This window comes from Leucopleurus acutus (assembly GCF_964270905.1).
Source record: "Leucopleurus acutus genome assembly, chromosome: 13".
NCBI classification, from domain to species: domain Eukaryota; kingdom Metazoa; phylum Chordata; class Mammalia; order Artiodactyla; family Delphinidae; genus Leucopleurus; species Leucopleurus acutus.
The window spans coordinates 40,764,889-40,780,727 of record NC_139155.1 but is presented as its reverse complement, the minus strand read 5'-3'; the positions used below and the strand labels follow the sequence as shown (position 1 = coordinate 40,780,727).

The window sequence follows — 15,839 nt, the reverse complement described above, 5'->3', positions numbered from 1 at the left end:
AAACTTGATGGTGATGGGATATGAGAGGTGAAGGACAGGGGAAGCCAAGGATAAATGATGCACAGTTTCTGGCTTGGTCAGTGGTTGGGGGAAGCAGAAAACCTGGAGCGGGAGCCAGCTGGAGTAGAGTAGAGTGGATGATTCCAGTGGGGCTCAGCTCTGATTCTCACCTCCCCGAGCTCCAGCGGCTCTGTGGCCTCAGACTGTCTCTCTTTGCAAGGGAGTCCCGGTAAGGTAGTGTTAATGGAGCACAGCAGACTTCCCACCGTCAGCAAAACAACCTGAAACACTTGGTCTTGCCAATGGAATCAGCAGGACTCTGAACATCGTAAAGGAACTAAATAGTTGTGTTCCCCTGAAATGGCCGTCTTCGTTCCTAAGCTTTTTGCTTAAATGACTGATGTATGCCAGGAATGCATGACACAGTGATGTTGTTGTCATGGTGATGCCTGTGTGTCTTTATTCTCAGCAGGCTGTCTCAGTTTGTTGGACTCTTTCAATCACCAGCTTTCCTTACTGCTGCAGCAAACAGGCAAGGGAGTGTTCCCCTCAATTATTGTTAGGATTCTGGTGCATCTTGTTTTCACGGGGGTGAGGGAACCTCACCGTTTCTAGAGAAAAATCGCTCTGAGAACAATTTAAAAACAGGAATTTGAACTAAGATAGTAATTGTTTGGCACCTAATGCGTTTCAAAGCACACTTAATTCTCTACCAGGGTGTGAGAGGTGTGAAAAGTCAGCTTATCGAAAGAAATATATACCACGTTCGTGTAACTTCTTACACATCAGAATTTTTAATATTTGAGCTAATTTTAAGATGAGGAGTTCTTTCCTGCATTTTTTTTTTCCCTCTGAAAAATTCTCCAAAACCAGAGTGACTCAAGCAGAGCCTGGAAAATATTGGAGAATCACATGATGGCTAAAAATAAGCACATCATCTCCAGCAGGGACAGTAACCAGGGCAGAAGTAGCTCAGTTCTTGAATGCTCACACTGGCTGGACATGCTCGGCTGGGTCAGGCCCACTCGCCCATCTCAGTGGCCACCGGTCAGGGAAGCCTCCGGCGCTGGGGCTCTGGGCCCTGGCTGTCGGTGTTGCTCCCTGGCATATTTTTGCAGGGCAGAGCCGGTCAGCACACTGTGTGATGACCCCGAGCTGGGAGTAGGCTGGGAGGGACACCGGCTGACTCACAGCTCTTGTCACCGCCTCCTCCTCCTTCAGCCGTCCCCTTGGAACCAAGAGCAGATGCTGTTGATCCCAGAATGTCTCTTCGTTGCTGTTGATGTTGCACAACTTAAGTTGTGATAAATGCCTGGATATTTGGTGCCTGTTCTATAGGGTATATCGTAGGGTTTTCTAAACTGTAGCATTGTAAACGGTTTCCCAGAACCAGAACTCATCTTGAGCACTCACTGCTCGTCCCCAGGGGTATGACTGCAGTAGCCTCCCAGCTGGCAGAGGGGGCCTCCTAAAACCAAGTCAGATCATGTCACTCTGCTCAGGACCCTGCCATGGCTGCCCTTTTCCATCATCATGAAAGCCAGCCTCCAGCAGTAGCCCGTGAGGTCCCTGGTGACCTGCACCCTCCTCCCGCGGCGCCCGTGCTCCCTCCGCTACAGCATCTGGACTGGCTGCCGAGCAGGCGAGGCCACGCCTTGGCACTGGCGCTGGGCCTTTCCTCTCCCTGGAATATTCTGCTGCTGGCCGTCCGGAAGGCCAGCTTCACCTCTCTCAGGTCTTCGCTCAGATCTCACTTTCCCAACGAGGCCTTGAAGAAGTCAAGGTAACTCCTGTAAATGGCATGTCCCCTGCAGGGATCCTGGAAGTTGCACCTATGGAGCTGTTACAACACACGTCGTCTTCTGTGAGAAGCGAGGCTGTGAGCTGGGGTGAGCCCCACGCACACCCGGTGTGGATCTCGCCTCCTTGCATCCCTGCTGGGCTGCTGCACGACTGTCACCAAGGGGACTTGGGCATTTTGACCCCTGTCCTTCTGGGTGGACTCAGGGTCTGGGTGGACCCTTCTGAGTGAGGGGTTGAGACTGGAGGGGATCATGATGGGTGCTCAGGCCTTCCCTGAAGTTCCTGTTTAAAACCGCCACTCACCCAGCCCTACCCAGCACTCCTTACCCCTGCCCTGCTCTGCCTCTCTCCATGGCATTTACTTTCTAGTTTATTATGTCACTTATTAATTTATTATTGTTATCGTTTATTATCTAATTTCCCTGTTAGAATGTAAATTCCACAAGGCCCAGCGTCTTTTGTGTTTCATTCAGTGTTCTATCCCAAGTGCCTGTAGCTTGCCAGGTACACAGTAGGGGTGCAGTAAATACTTGCGGCAGGAATGAGTGAATTGGGGAAATTTCAGAAGGCGCACAGAGACTTGGGTGACAGTCCACCAGTTCTCAAGACAGAGAGTGCGGAATGGGGGAACCAAAGCCTGGGAGCCCACTGGTGGGTTATGAGTTAACCAGTTTTTATAAAGATTTTCTTTATAAAGATTTTCTTTATAAAGATTTTCTTTAAATAAAATGAGTCTCATTTCCTTATTATTTCAGCAGTTTAGTTTTTATCTTGCTAGTGTCTAGAAATGGGAAACCCGTGTGCTTTCTTGTCATTAGTTGAATCAGGCCTCGTTTGCTGAGTAATAATGATCGGGTACACTTACTGTGTGCCAGGCTCTTGTGTAGGAACTTTCCACGTATTCACTCAGGTACTCTTCCCAGCTCTGGGAAGGAGGCACTGCTACTGACTCTGTAGAACATAAAGAAATCCGGGTGGCAGCAAAAGTCACGCCACCAAGCAAGCAGCAGAGCCAGGATTCCTACGAAGGCTGCAGGCTGCAGGGCGCCCCCGCTCTTAACCACTGCCTCCCTCGGGGAAGACGAAGGACACCCAGTTCATACGAGGTCTTCATTCCCACAGGATTGATGTGGTTCAGTCTCGGCTGTGTGGAGCCCCTCCCCAGGCTGCTCGGAAGTGGAGCTGCCCCCTTTTATAAGCTGACACCAAAGTGGCAAAAAGGAAGAGCCCAGTTTTGCCAGTGGCTGCTCTGGTGGGACAGAAGCTGTAAGGGCTCTGAACTACCAATTTGAGAATAAAAGAGCCACCCTCTTAAAGACCTCATGCATCAGGGCATCCCGGAACCCCTGTTAAAGTTCCATTTGGACACAACACTGGCCTCTGAGGTGGGTTTTGTTTTTTGGGGGGTTTATTGCGGTACGCGGGCCTCTCAGTGTTGTGGCCTCTCCCGTTGCGGAGCACAGGCTCCGGACGCGCAGGCTCAGCGGCCATGGCTCACGGGCCCAGCCGCTCCGCGGCACGTGGGATCCTCCCGGACCGGGGCACGAACCCGCGTCCCCTGCATCGGCAGGCGGACTCTCAACCACTGCGCCACCAGGGAAGCCCTGAGGTGGGGTTTTTCTTGCTCTCAGGGCAGAGCAGACTACAGAACCTACAAAGTGAAGGTATGGAGGCATTTTCAAAGGAAAGTGTGAGATCTTGAATTTGTGATGGTCAGGGTTGTGTGGGAGCTGTTAGTCATTCCGCAGTGTGACAGCTCTGGTGTCAGTTTAGTCACTTAGGAAACCCTCTTCCTGTGGGAATTGTCTCTTTTCATCAGTCCAACCCCATACCCTCTCCCCCAGCAGTGGCCTTATTTACTTATTTATTTTAACCTGGTTCATATCTCAGTTAAACAATAAAACCTGTTTGCCAAGGTAAAGGGGATAAGGAAATGATGTCAGGTCCATCCACAAATGATTAATCAGTGTAGGTGGAAGGTATCTTCTGTCATGTTTCAGTTCTGTGGGGTTTAGGTTTGTTTTTATTGATATATAATTGACATATAACCTTATATTAGTTTCACAGTTTGCAAGGCAGAAATAGAGACACAGATGTAGAGAACAAACGTATGGACACCAAGGGGGGAAAGCAGGGTAGGGGGTGGTGGTGGGATGAATTGGGAAATTGGGATTGACATATATACACTAATATGTATAAAGTAGATAACTAATAAGAACCTGCTGTATAAAAAATAAATTTAAAAAAACAAAAAAATTATTAGTTTCAGGTGTACAACAATGATTCAATGTTTATATATATTACAAAATGATCATCACAACAAATCTAGTTAACAGCCATCACTACACAGAGTTACAAGTTATTTTCCTCTTGTGATGAGAACTTTTAAGCTCTATTCTCTTAGCAACTTTCAAATATGCAATACAGTATTACTAACTATATTATTACTGTAACTGTGTAATGCCATGCTGTACATTACATCCCAGGACTTATTTATTTTATAACTGGAAGCTTTACCTTTTGATCCCCTTCACCCATTTCATCCCTCCCACTCCCCGCCATGGGCTTTTTATTTTTAATTCAGTGGCGGGGGGCTGGGGGGATGCTCTCAAAGTAGGGAAGAAGCTGGGGACGACCAGAAGCGTGGTTGCTTCCTGAGTGTGTGTGTGTTCTTAATGTCTCTGTGGTTCTTGTCAACAGTATTAATGTCATATTTTTAGCTCCTCTGTTTATGATTTTGGCAGAAAGAATACGGCAGATTATGTGAGAAGAATTTCTAAATTCCATCAGAGCCCTGGCTGCGAAGGATAAAGCCAAGTATAAAAAAGGATAAAGTACTTTTATTTGCTTCATCGTTATGAATTCATTGGGCCTCATAGGCCCAAAATGTTGGCACATTTTCCATAAACATTAAGCAAGCTACTAATTATTGACATTAGACACAGCAGTGCTCTGGCTTCACTAAGGCAGTGAATCAGGCCACTCTTTGTATTTTACAACTATGGTTTAAAATGTTTTAGCATCATATTTATACCCTGACTCCTGAAGGCATTAATTAAGACAACTGCTCAAAGACTAGCATTGTAAATCATGTCCATATCCAATGGGTAAAGTCAGAGAATTATAGGGACTTGCAAGGAATTTATGTCTACTTTCCGCTGCTTCTGAAACTCCTTTTTTATTTTGAAAGGGGAAATTAGTGGAGAGAGAGAAAAGCTTGAGGGAAAAATGATTCTTGTAAAACAGGACTACCACTAATTATATTTTCGGGACATCATTAAATGCAGCTCGACAAAAAATTGAAACGTTTGATAGCTGCAGGAAAAAAAAATCTATTATCTGTATTATTATTATTATTGCCAAAGTAGCTGTACTGCCTTTAAAAGCTATTATGTAAAATGTTTTTCGTGTAAGCATCATTGAGCAGAGAGGCATGGGAAGGCCCAGTAGTGAAATCACCAGTGGACTTGGAGGCATTTAGGGAAGCATGAAGGCAGCTTTTGAGATCCTCAGTGTCTAAAGCCAGGATTAGACACTATAGAGGACATTATTGGGTCACTTCACAAAAATGGAATATGAATGTTAATTTACATAAAAGTATTATATCAGTGTTAAATTTACTGACATTGTACAGTTTTCTGATAACATCCTTATTATAGCAGCCTGGGTAAGTGAAAAAAGAATATCTGTCACCCCAGAAGCTGGGTACTCCTTAGGGTATGGTGTTTTGAAAGAAGGTAGCAAGGCTTGTAAAACAAACAAACAAAAACCTAGTTTTTAACTGACTAATGAGCTTGATATAATGTAGGATATTGTCTATCATTATTTATTCTAATAAGTTAAACCATGAAATCATTCAACACAATGAACAAAAGGTTGCATTTTCATCTTTATACATTTTAGTATTTTAGCCTTAATCACGTGATAGCCGTGAGTGGTCAATTACCTTCATATCAAATTGCAGCCTGTGAGGATTTAAAGAGCTCAGTTTACATTCTTTTGAAAATGAGCTTTGTGTGGTTTTTAAAAACTTTTAACCTCTGAAGATACTAAGATCTCCCTCTGTCTTTCCTGGTCTTTCATTTCTTTGCGTTTATTCGTTAGAAGGTAGAAATGTACAGTTAACTTGGTGCTGACCTCTTGTATTCTCATTCATCAGACATGCATTTCCCTCGATTATCAGTTTCTTTCCAAACAACTTAATCAGAATTTCAAAACTCCTCTCATTTTAAATTTCAAATTCTAATTACTTAATTGAGCTATTAAATTTTTCAAATTTGTTTTCCCTTCTTTGTCCATATTCTGGGGGCAGAAGCTTTTCTTCTGTCCCCCGTGTAGGGAGCATAGGGGGTAGAGCGTAGACCAGACCCCCTCTTCTCCACTGTCCCCTCCCTGCCCTGCAGCAGGGGGATGCCAGGTCTGACTCTCACTGCTTTCATCTTTCTCGTCTCAGAGACCCACAGCCTGCATGCACGTGAGCCAGTTTGAAGGACCTGGGGCTCTGCACCCCAGCTGACCTTTACAGGATCCGTGAAACACAGATGCCACTTTAATGCCGAGACCCTGTGAACCACAGTGAAGTTGGACTCTGTCAGTAGCAAGGGATGTGTTTCTTCAGGAAAAAGCTGGAACTGGGACAGCGTCAGTAACTGCAGCAGCTCTGGCCTCTCTGCCGTGAGCCACCCGGCATCTCCCGTGACCCCATTTCCCTCCCAGCCAGCTTCCTCTGCGTATTTTTAGGCTTTCTTTCCCTGATAACTTGGTCTTACGTGGGGCTTTGGCTTGCCATGACCTCTTCTACTTTAACTTCATATCAAACGTTTCAGGTTTTTCCAAGCTGCATTTGATGATGTCCTGATAATATAATCAGTGATAACCTTGTTTTACAAGCAATCAGCTTCTATTCCTTCCACGCTTTTCTTTGAAAATTTACATGAGACTGGGTGAGGCAGAGTATAAGAACATGAGTGTGTCTGGTGGACCTCGCTCAGCTCCTGCAACCAGCCACGTCATAGCTGCTGACCTGCTTAGGGAGGCCTGCCCAGGCTGGGTGGGTGGGTCGCTTGCTCTCTAGGGAAGCCCCTTCCCCAGAGCTGTTCTCTTCAGAAGAGGCATGGACGGAAGCATGGCAGAGGCTTGGATAGGACAGCCCAGCACAAACCATCTTGCTCCTCCCTACTCAGAGTTAACTGTTTACTGACTGAATTTAAATTTACCCACATGAACTACTGTCTTGACTCCATCTATACAGGGCCTAAGTAATAATGGAAGGTGAACTTGAAACCAAGTAAGAGATCTCTTTCTGGGAGGCTGGTGGGTTTTGTTTCGTTTCCTTCAGGTGTTGCTGGCTCCTGCTGTCAGTGACTTTGAGGTTGGCATCAGCTCCTCGAGCTTCCCCTGGGATCTTTACCCTGGATAGATGCCTGTCCTAGGCGTCCTTTCATGAGTTATAAAAACTTATTATTGAGTGTCTCCTCTGGGTCAGGCATTGTACTTGGCCTTGGGAACATAAAATAGTAAAACAGACTCAACTCCTACCTCGTGGAGATTAAGTCTAATGGGAGAAGTAGGCATTAAATAAATCACTGTACCATTACCGTTGATGGGTGCTGTGTGAAGGGTGTGTGAGCCACCACATTTAAGCTGAGACCCGAAGGCTGTTAGACATAGTCACTCAAAGGAGGGGAGGAAGAATTTCAGGCAGAGGGAACACAGCCCGATCCCAATCTGTGGTCATGTCTAGAACATTGCCTTTTTCCTGAGAATGTTGAGTGTGGCCATGCCTGGGCTTTTTTTTTTTTTTTTTTAAATATACATTCATTTGCTTTATTTTTTAGATTCCACATGTAAGTGATAACATAGAGTATTTGTCTTTCTGTCTGTGGGCATCTTAAATGACCCACTCCCACCAGGTCATGAGCTCCTGTAGAGCAGGGACTTCCAGTACAGGGCTCATGGTAGGCACTTAATATGTATTTAGTAAATAAGAGGGGTTGGTCATAGACAGTCTTTGAGCCACTTTCTGTTAGACTATTTTTATATCAAAATACAACAGATTGCTCATGAAAAGGTCTGAAGTAACTTGATTTTTCAAAAGCTGCTTCCCCAGCGAGGCTGGCTGGTGGCCACCCTTGGAGAAGGCTGTTTGTCAGGTCAGCACGTCCTCGCCCTGCCTCTCCTGCTGTTTTCCACGCTGTGTTCTTTACCCTGTTGGCTTAGCGTGGAGTTAGAGAAGCTGGCCAATGGGACACGGAAGCTATGTCCAGGAGTGTGTTTTCTGGGCTTTTCCAGAGATGAGCCTCCTCACAGCTGTTGAGCAAAGCGAAGCATCCGCTCTCTAGACAACTTGGGAAGTTCCGCTGCATAAGGTTTCATGACCTGAGGTTTCCAGGTCACTGAAGGTTTGAATACTCAAACTTTTTAAGTCATTCCTAATTTAAGCATCCTCAGTTTTACATATATTAGGCATTTCCCTGTAGTTTTAGAAGAATTCTTTTTTTCTTTATAACAGGCATGTATTTTAAACAGTATGTTACTGTCAGTGCTTCTTGAGGGTGTGTATGACTCTGCATCTCTCATGACTCTGAAGACATACAGATAGGAATTTTATAGTCTTCCTGCTTGCTACTTTGTAATTAGGAGATTGGTTGAAACTTGTAACTGCTGCCAGGGTGCTTGCCTTTTTCTAATCTCTTAGTACCAGTAAACTGTAAAATTGGAAACCATACAACCAGGTTTTATTTACCTGTTCGTGTATTTAAACATTTGTTCCTTCACCAAATATGTGTTCCGCCAAGTACTGTGCTAAGCACTGAGGTTGCAAAGCTGAGTATGATGAGTTCCATGCCCTCCAAGAACCAGAGGAGCAGAGTGGGCGGGACTGTGGTGGAGAATTGGGCCAGCGGGAGCACCTACACCAGACTGAGCTGTTCTGAGTAAGAGGGAGTAGCTGGGCCCCAGTAATGACCCTGAATTTCTAAACCCATGGAGTGTATAAACTTCACTGCATATATCTTGTGCCATCTGTTTTGGCTGCAGAGGCCACTTCCTGTGTCTGTCAAGTTCTAGATAGTGAGAGCCTGTCATGAGCTGAGCTTCAGGTAGATGAGTTCTTACCTGACATCAATGGTCCTATTTTTTTTTTTTTTTTTTTTGGCCAATTTCTATCATTATTAGTGATGCTACTGAATAACTTGGTTAAGGTCCCAATCCTCAGGCTTCCCTGTTGTAAAGGCATATCTTTCACCCTTTATAAGCAACTTATAGGGTAACACCTTGACACGTGTAAACATCCCGTCCTCCAGACACTTCTCAGTGTTTTAGAGTCAATTGATGAAACTTTCCTGAATCAGTTATGTGTATTGCAAAACTGTGATTTTTCTAGCATTTCTTTAGCATTTACTGGCTGTCAGTGTTCTGTGGAGATACTTGGATTCTCCCTCTCCCCTACCCTCATTATGGACTAGATTTTTATTTATTCAGTGCATTGTAATACATTACAGCCATCACTCTTTTGGGTATGCAAATGGTCCAAGTCTGGCCAGTTGGGAGCCCCTTTGGGCTGGCCCCTGACATTCATTAATCCTTGAGCACATCCTTGCTTTTTGACATGAGATGTCCCAGGCCCACCTTGTCCTTTCCCTGCCCCAGCCCTGGAATCAGCCATATCATATCTCAAGAAGCCCTTTTATTGCAGAATAACATTTAGAAACCAGGACTTGGGCACCAGGAGTGCCTGTTGCTACAGAGATATCATGGCTCCTAGACTCTTTTAATGGCTAAAACTAGGAAATACATTAAAAGAGGAAAAAATAGACATGTGCATTGATATTTCTCCTAAAGTGTTACTCTCTTATAAGGTCTGTGTTAGAAATTCAATTATGGTGATGCTCTGAGCTTATCAAAGAACCTTTCCTCTTTAAAAAAAACAAACAAACTTAAAATCCCTTTGTATCTGTTCTCATCTCTCTGGAGGGAGACGGGACAACTGCATTAATCTCATGTCACTTGAGAAGAACAACCAGTGCTCAGAAAGGTTAAGTAAGTTGCCCAGGATGATTCTGTCGTTTTATCGAGTACACTCTTTCTAAGCGTATCTGTGCTTCTTCTGTGCTGGCAAGAGATCACTGGCAGTGTCTCTTCTGTGTTTGAGTAAATTCCTTTTATATCACACTTTTGCTACATACCTAAAAAGCATTTCTGATGTTGCCAATATTCATAATTTATTCTGGGTCCTTTCAGGTGCGGCTAAATCAAGTCCAGCGTCTAAACCAGGATCCACACCTTCTCGTCCCTCATCAGCCAAAAGGGCTTCGTCCAGCAGCTCAGCATCCAGATCTGATAGAGATTTAGAAACACAGGTCATACAGCTTAATGAACAGGTAACTTGGCATCCCCAGCTCTGTCTCTGGGAGCAGTGACAGGTGTCAGGGGGTGAGATGAGCAAACTCCTATGGGCTTGGGATAGGGGGAGGGAAGCGGCAGGAATCAGTGGCTTCAAGCAAGTAAGAATGAAAGGAACTATTGGGGCAGATAATCAGTGGCCCATTGTGAATAAAAGATGTTAAGTCACAAATCTCAAAGCTATACATTGAGACAGAGGGACAGATGACTCGGCTTTAGGTAAATGCAGGTATGCAGGCCAGCCTCGCCCTCCCGTACACCTCAGTGCCTGTTAGGAGCTCCAGGCTAGACCATGGCCACTTCTAGCCAGTCTAGATTGTGTTAAAGGCATCAGGGGTTGTCTCCCTCCTTCCTTCCTTTCTTTCAGCAGCTATCTGTTAAGCCTGTTCGATGTGACAGACACTATACTTGATGCTGATAATACAATGGCAGCAAGATAGAGAGCTTCCCTTCCCTCATAGAATTTACAGATAGCAGCCACACACCATTGTCTATTACACAAGCAAAAGCCAAATGGCCGAACACTTCCCGCAAGAGTGAAAGTACACAGGAGAACTGAACCCAGGAATAGGGCATCAGAAAGGCCACAGTTAAATAGAACTTTCCTTTTTATCTAATATCCCTAGGATTGCAGTAAATCTAGGTCTACTGCCTTCGAAATTTTCAATATAAAAGCTTAGGTACGCTTTCTAACTAACAATAGCTAATTTTGCCCAAGAGTATACATAGTTTAAAAGTAATAAAACAATTGGTAGCATAGGGCCCAGTGCAGAAACCACCCACCCTTGCCCTGAGTTAGGAGAGTCTTTTTGCTGTACGCGGGCCTCTCACTGTTGTGGCCTCTCCCGTTGCGGAGCACAGGCTCCGGACGCGCAGGCTCAGCGGCCATGGCTCACGGGCCCAGCCGCTCCGCGGCATGTGGAATCTTCCCGGACCGGGGGCACGAACCCGTGTCCCCTGCATCGGCAGGCGGACTCTCAACCACTGCGCCACCAGGGAAGCCCAGGAGGAGAGTCTTTTATCCTGGCCACTTCCAACCCTGGGAGAAGAGCCATTATCCCAGGTGCCCAGGCTGTTCCCAGCTACTCACTGGGCATGGGCAGATCCCGGTGATTAATCTGATTCTTGATGAGCCAGCAAGAGTCTGGAAACAGTTTTTGAGATAGTTGTATATTTGCAAACAAGAATCTAGTTAAAAAGCAAGCAGTTGCTTAACTAGGGTGTTTCTTTACAATTCTGAACACTTTAACGAAAAAGGTAAAACCTTAAGTCATCCGGTGCGTAGGACTTTGATTTAGAAACTGTGGAATGTTCTAATTACCTGCTGATTCTCAGTTTGAGCCCTTATACAATTTCCAGCAATGAGTTCTTCTAGAATGAAAGGCAGTTAGTACTGAGACTGAGCTCTAGAGCCCGCGAGCCACAGCTGCTGAGCCCGTGTGCCGCAACTACTGAAGCCCGTGTGCCTAGAGCCCATGCTCCGCAACAAGAGAAGCCACCACAATGAGAAGCCCGCTCACCGCAATGAAGAGTAGCCCCCACTCACCGCAACTAGAGAAAGCCCGCAAGCAGCAACAAAGACCCAACGCGGCCAAAAATAAATAAAAAAAAAAAAAAAAAAAAAAGGCAGTTAGGACAGCCCTAATTAGCCTTGGGCCACATGCCTGAGGCGCTAAGCAAAGTAGACCTGAAGAGAGTCGGGTGTGGGTCTGTAATACTTTATATTTATAACCCTTTTCTCCGTAGGACTCAAATTCTTTTGATATCTTTATTATCAAATGTTTCTTCATCTACCCCTACCACACCCAGTTTCCCAAACCACCAACCCAAAGTAGAAACACACTGGAACCTCGAGATCCTGCCTGCCCCTCTCTCGCTTACGGCCTTCGCCAACCAGCCCCACTTCCTCTCCTTGGGGCTGGCTCTGGGCTCCCAGTAGCTCTCCAGTCACACACAGAGCCCCAAGGGCCCCAGCCCTCTACGATGCTTCAGCTAAACTGCTGTCCCATCCAAAATGCCACTCTAGAGAAGACACGGAGAAGCACATTCCAGTGGCCTTCCTCCTCCTGGTTGTAATTCCTTCATTACTTCCAAAGGCCTCACTCCCGGGCTGTCCCCCCATGCATTCACGTGGAGGAGAGTGTCCCTGTACCTCCATCTGTCCCCCAGAGGGAAGGTCGGACCCATCCTACATCGTAAGCCTTCATTCACCAGCTGTTTACTGAGCGCCTCCTTCAGCTGTATTTCCAAGGCTATGTTAATGCTCCCTCCATTTTCTGTCCCCGAAGCCTACAGGGTGCTCCCCCAAACTGGGGGGAGCCACTCACAGTCATCACTGTGTTGGAATTGAGGACACGAAGACGAGGAAGGGCCAAGTAAAAATGCCCGGACCAAAGACTGAATTACAGTGGTAATAGACAAAGTGACCAGTGCCGTAAACTTTAAGAATTCTCATTCACTTGGCCTCATGCCTTGATTTGGGCAGTCTCCCATGACATGCTATGAAAGCACCACTGTGTTAGAGAATTTCAATGATAGAAATGAACCAAAAGACACAGGGGAGGAGAAGACATGACTAAAATAATCGGGTTGTTTCTGGAGAGTAGGTGAGCAAACAGGTGGTGGGATGGGGTCCCTGCTTGTGCTCGGGGACCACGGGGGCTGAAGAGTGGGGCCTGGTTAGCCCGCACAGACACTGTCCGTGGCTCGGACTGGAAGGCTGGGCGGATCTACAGTGTGTGGACACCTGAGCGGTAGAGAATTGGGAGAAGAGAACTGCCCCTTGACTTTTCTCAAGGGTCCATCCCCAGCATCCCCTCCACTGCTTAGGCTCCTGCTCTGACACGTGCGGGAGCAAGGAGGCATCGGAGTGGGACTGTGAAAATGGCATCCCATTTGCCAACAGATCTTTCATCAAGTAGTTTAGCTCCTGTTGGTTTTTACCAGGGAAAGTTTATAGCTGTGCATCTGTTACCCTCATGCATCTGGAATAGCAGCACAGGCCAACCTGGGCTGGGTGTTTCTACAAAGCCTCAGCTCTTGGTTCACCGTACAGACCACAGCACTTGAGAGGCTGACAAGCCTGGTTTCCGTGGGTCAGAGGCATCCAGAGACCCTTCTTGCCCGACACAGGGAAGGGGAGCTGGCAGACAGCAGACACCTAAACTACCACAGACCCGCTGGTGGCACCAGTGCAGGCGTGAGATGGGTCTGTGGTCGAGTCTGGGCGGGGTGGGGGGGAGGTTCTAGAAGAAACAGTTTTCTTTCCTCTACAATTCAGCCAACTGGGTTGCCTTCAGTTTTTACAAAGTCCAAGCCATAGTATTATCAGAAATAAGAGTTGAAAGTTAGTGACTGAGGGAATTCCCTGGCAGTCCACTGGTTAAAGACTCCGTGCTTCCACTGCAGTGGGGCATAGGTTCAGTGCCTCGTCAGGGAACTAAGATCCTGCAAGCCGCAAGGCATGGCCAAAAAAAAAAAAAAGTTAGCGACTGATCCTCCTTTGCTTTGTAACCAGCTACATGAGGGCATCAGTGAGGTTAACTCTGAGGAAGAACCATATCCTTGAGTCTTACTGGATGGACACAAGTTTGCCAGGTGCACAAGGAGACGGACACTGCATGTGCTGAGTATCTGTTTGAATGAGTCAATAACTCCAGACAGATAAATAGCATGTACCAAGGCCCGGAGTTACTAGAAAGAGAGATTTTCCACTCCAAATGTAATCTTTGGAAACTGTGAAGGGTGATTTTTCATATACTGAAAGAGAGATTTCTCCTGAGGAGAACCATGAGAGACCTAATTCACCTCCTAAAGATATTCTCTGCATAAATATAAATGATCAAAGGGTTCAGAAAACTTGAGGGATTCTCCGAGAGCAGGAAGGGGGTGATGGTTTGGGCCTGTGTGGAGCTGCTCGGCCTGCAGCCTGGAATTTGAGACCAGATCTGTCTACACTGCCTGTGGTGTTTCTTCAGCCCAGGTGACGGCTCTGCCAGCCTCAACCCTTGCCCTCTTCCCTTCACCAGCGCCATCTCCGTAACCACCGTGAGAAGCTGCAAGGCCCTTGAACCCGCATCAAGGGAGAAAAAAGGGAATGAGGGCTGTTCTGCTGAGGGACTGGAGCTTCCACATCTTCCCGCCTTTCACGTGATGAGCTCGAAGGCAGAACTAGAGGAATTAAGCAGATCCACTCAGCCTGCTTTTAGTCTCACCCAGTTTGCCTTGTGCAGCCACGCCCCAGTCCCTCAGTAGGAGCATTTGTCTAGGTTGGTTCAGGAACATGTATGAAGGGCTCCAAAGTCGAGGGCGGCTCTCAAGTGACATGAAGAAAGGAGGTTCCGCAAAGCGCGTCTGAAGGGACCACAGTGCCAGCCCCTCCCTCCTCTCCCCTCCCTCCTCCCGCTCTCGCCTCTCCCCTCCCTGTAGAGGATGAACAAGTTGGGGGAAAGATGTGCCCCAGCCCAGGTTAGTTACCAGGAGAGGAAGGCTGACTCGGAGCCCGGGTGGAACTGTCTCGGGCAGAAGGATCCCCGGGCCTCTGGGTATAAACGGTCGGTTGACAGGAGTGACAAGTGTGCTGTTGAAGCTGGGCATTCGGGCCCAGGCTCAAGCTCCAGCAGCAGCCCCTCGTCTCTCCCCGGACCTGCACGTTGGTTATTTTTGCACATCTGTCTTTCATGTTTCGCATCTTTATACGCAGGCACAGTTGGTCATTTATTTCTTATGCTGTAGTTTGAGGGTTTTCTTTTCCACCTTCCCTCCCTCACAGGTACATTCATTAAAACTTGCCCTTGAAGGCGTGGAAAAGGAGAGGGATTTCTACTTCGGAAAGTTGAGAGAGATTGAGCTCCTCTGCCAGGAACACGGGCAGGAAAATGATGACCTCGTGCAGCGACTCATGGAAGTCCTCTACGCTTCGGAAGAACACGTGAGTGTGAGCAGAGCCCTGAGGCTTGTGTCCCAGAGTGATGCTCTTGGTCCGAGCGCAGTGGCGCTGAGCCTTCAGATACTGCCCTGGGACCTTAGTGAGGCTTGCAGCTCAGCCAGTGCATGTGATGTTCCCAGAGGAATAAACACGATCGTCGTGATCCATTGACCCATGCTTGTGGGACCTGCATTCATCAATCTGGGAAGAGATGCGCGGATGGTTGCCAGTTGTTGGGGGCAGGGGACCGGGGGGCTTCGATTGAGAAAAATAGGCTTACACAGCCAAATCTCAAGTGGTTTTCAGCTCTCTGAGCAAATGAGCAGTAAGAATGTGTGCAAAGATTCTTCACACAGATCAGAATGTGGTTAAAGGAAAAATTAATCTAGATGCTTTTCCCATCCCCAGAAGTCCCACAACTATTTTTTCCTTCATAGCTGGTTGTCTTGGTTACACTTTGCCAGTACAGAGCAGCATTGTGTGACAGCCCTTTGTGGAAAAATACTTCTGGAAGGCCTCCTCTGTGGAGGCCCTGCCCACCAGGGTTGCTCCCCACGAGTGGATGTGCCGAGGGGGGACCCAGGATGTGGCTCCGTCCGCGCATGGAAAGCCAATGTGAGGAGCAGCGGAGGAACATGAGTCTCAGGAAGCGAGGAGGGGAAGGGGCAGGATACACGGCAGGGCCCAAGGCAGGTCACCCCAAGTC

The 15,839-nt window shown here is 47.0% G+C and overlaps 1 protein-coding gene across 3 annotated transcripts in view; it reads left to right on the top strand.

Moving 5' to 3' along the window:
• The window catches only part of MAPRE2 (microtubule associated protein RP/EB family member 2), a 158,460-nt gene that overhangs the window by 134,785 nt on the left and 7,836 nt on the right, over positions 1 to 15,839 (top strand). For all 3 annotated transcript variants that reach the window (XM_082853682.1, XM_082853680.1, XM_082853681.1), the window contains 2 exons: positions 10,045 to 10,184; positions 14,978 to 15,136. In XM_082853682.1, the coding sequence (XP_082709808.1) occupies positions 10,045 to 10,184; positions 14,978 to 15,136 (299 nt within the window). The remainder of the gene's footprint in view (positions 1 to 10,044; positions 10,185 to 14,977; positions 15,137 to 15,839) is intronic.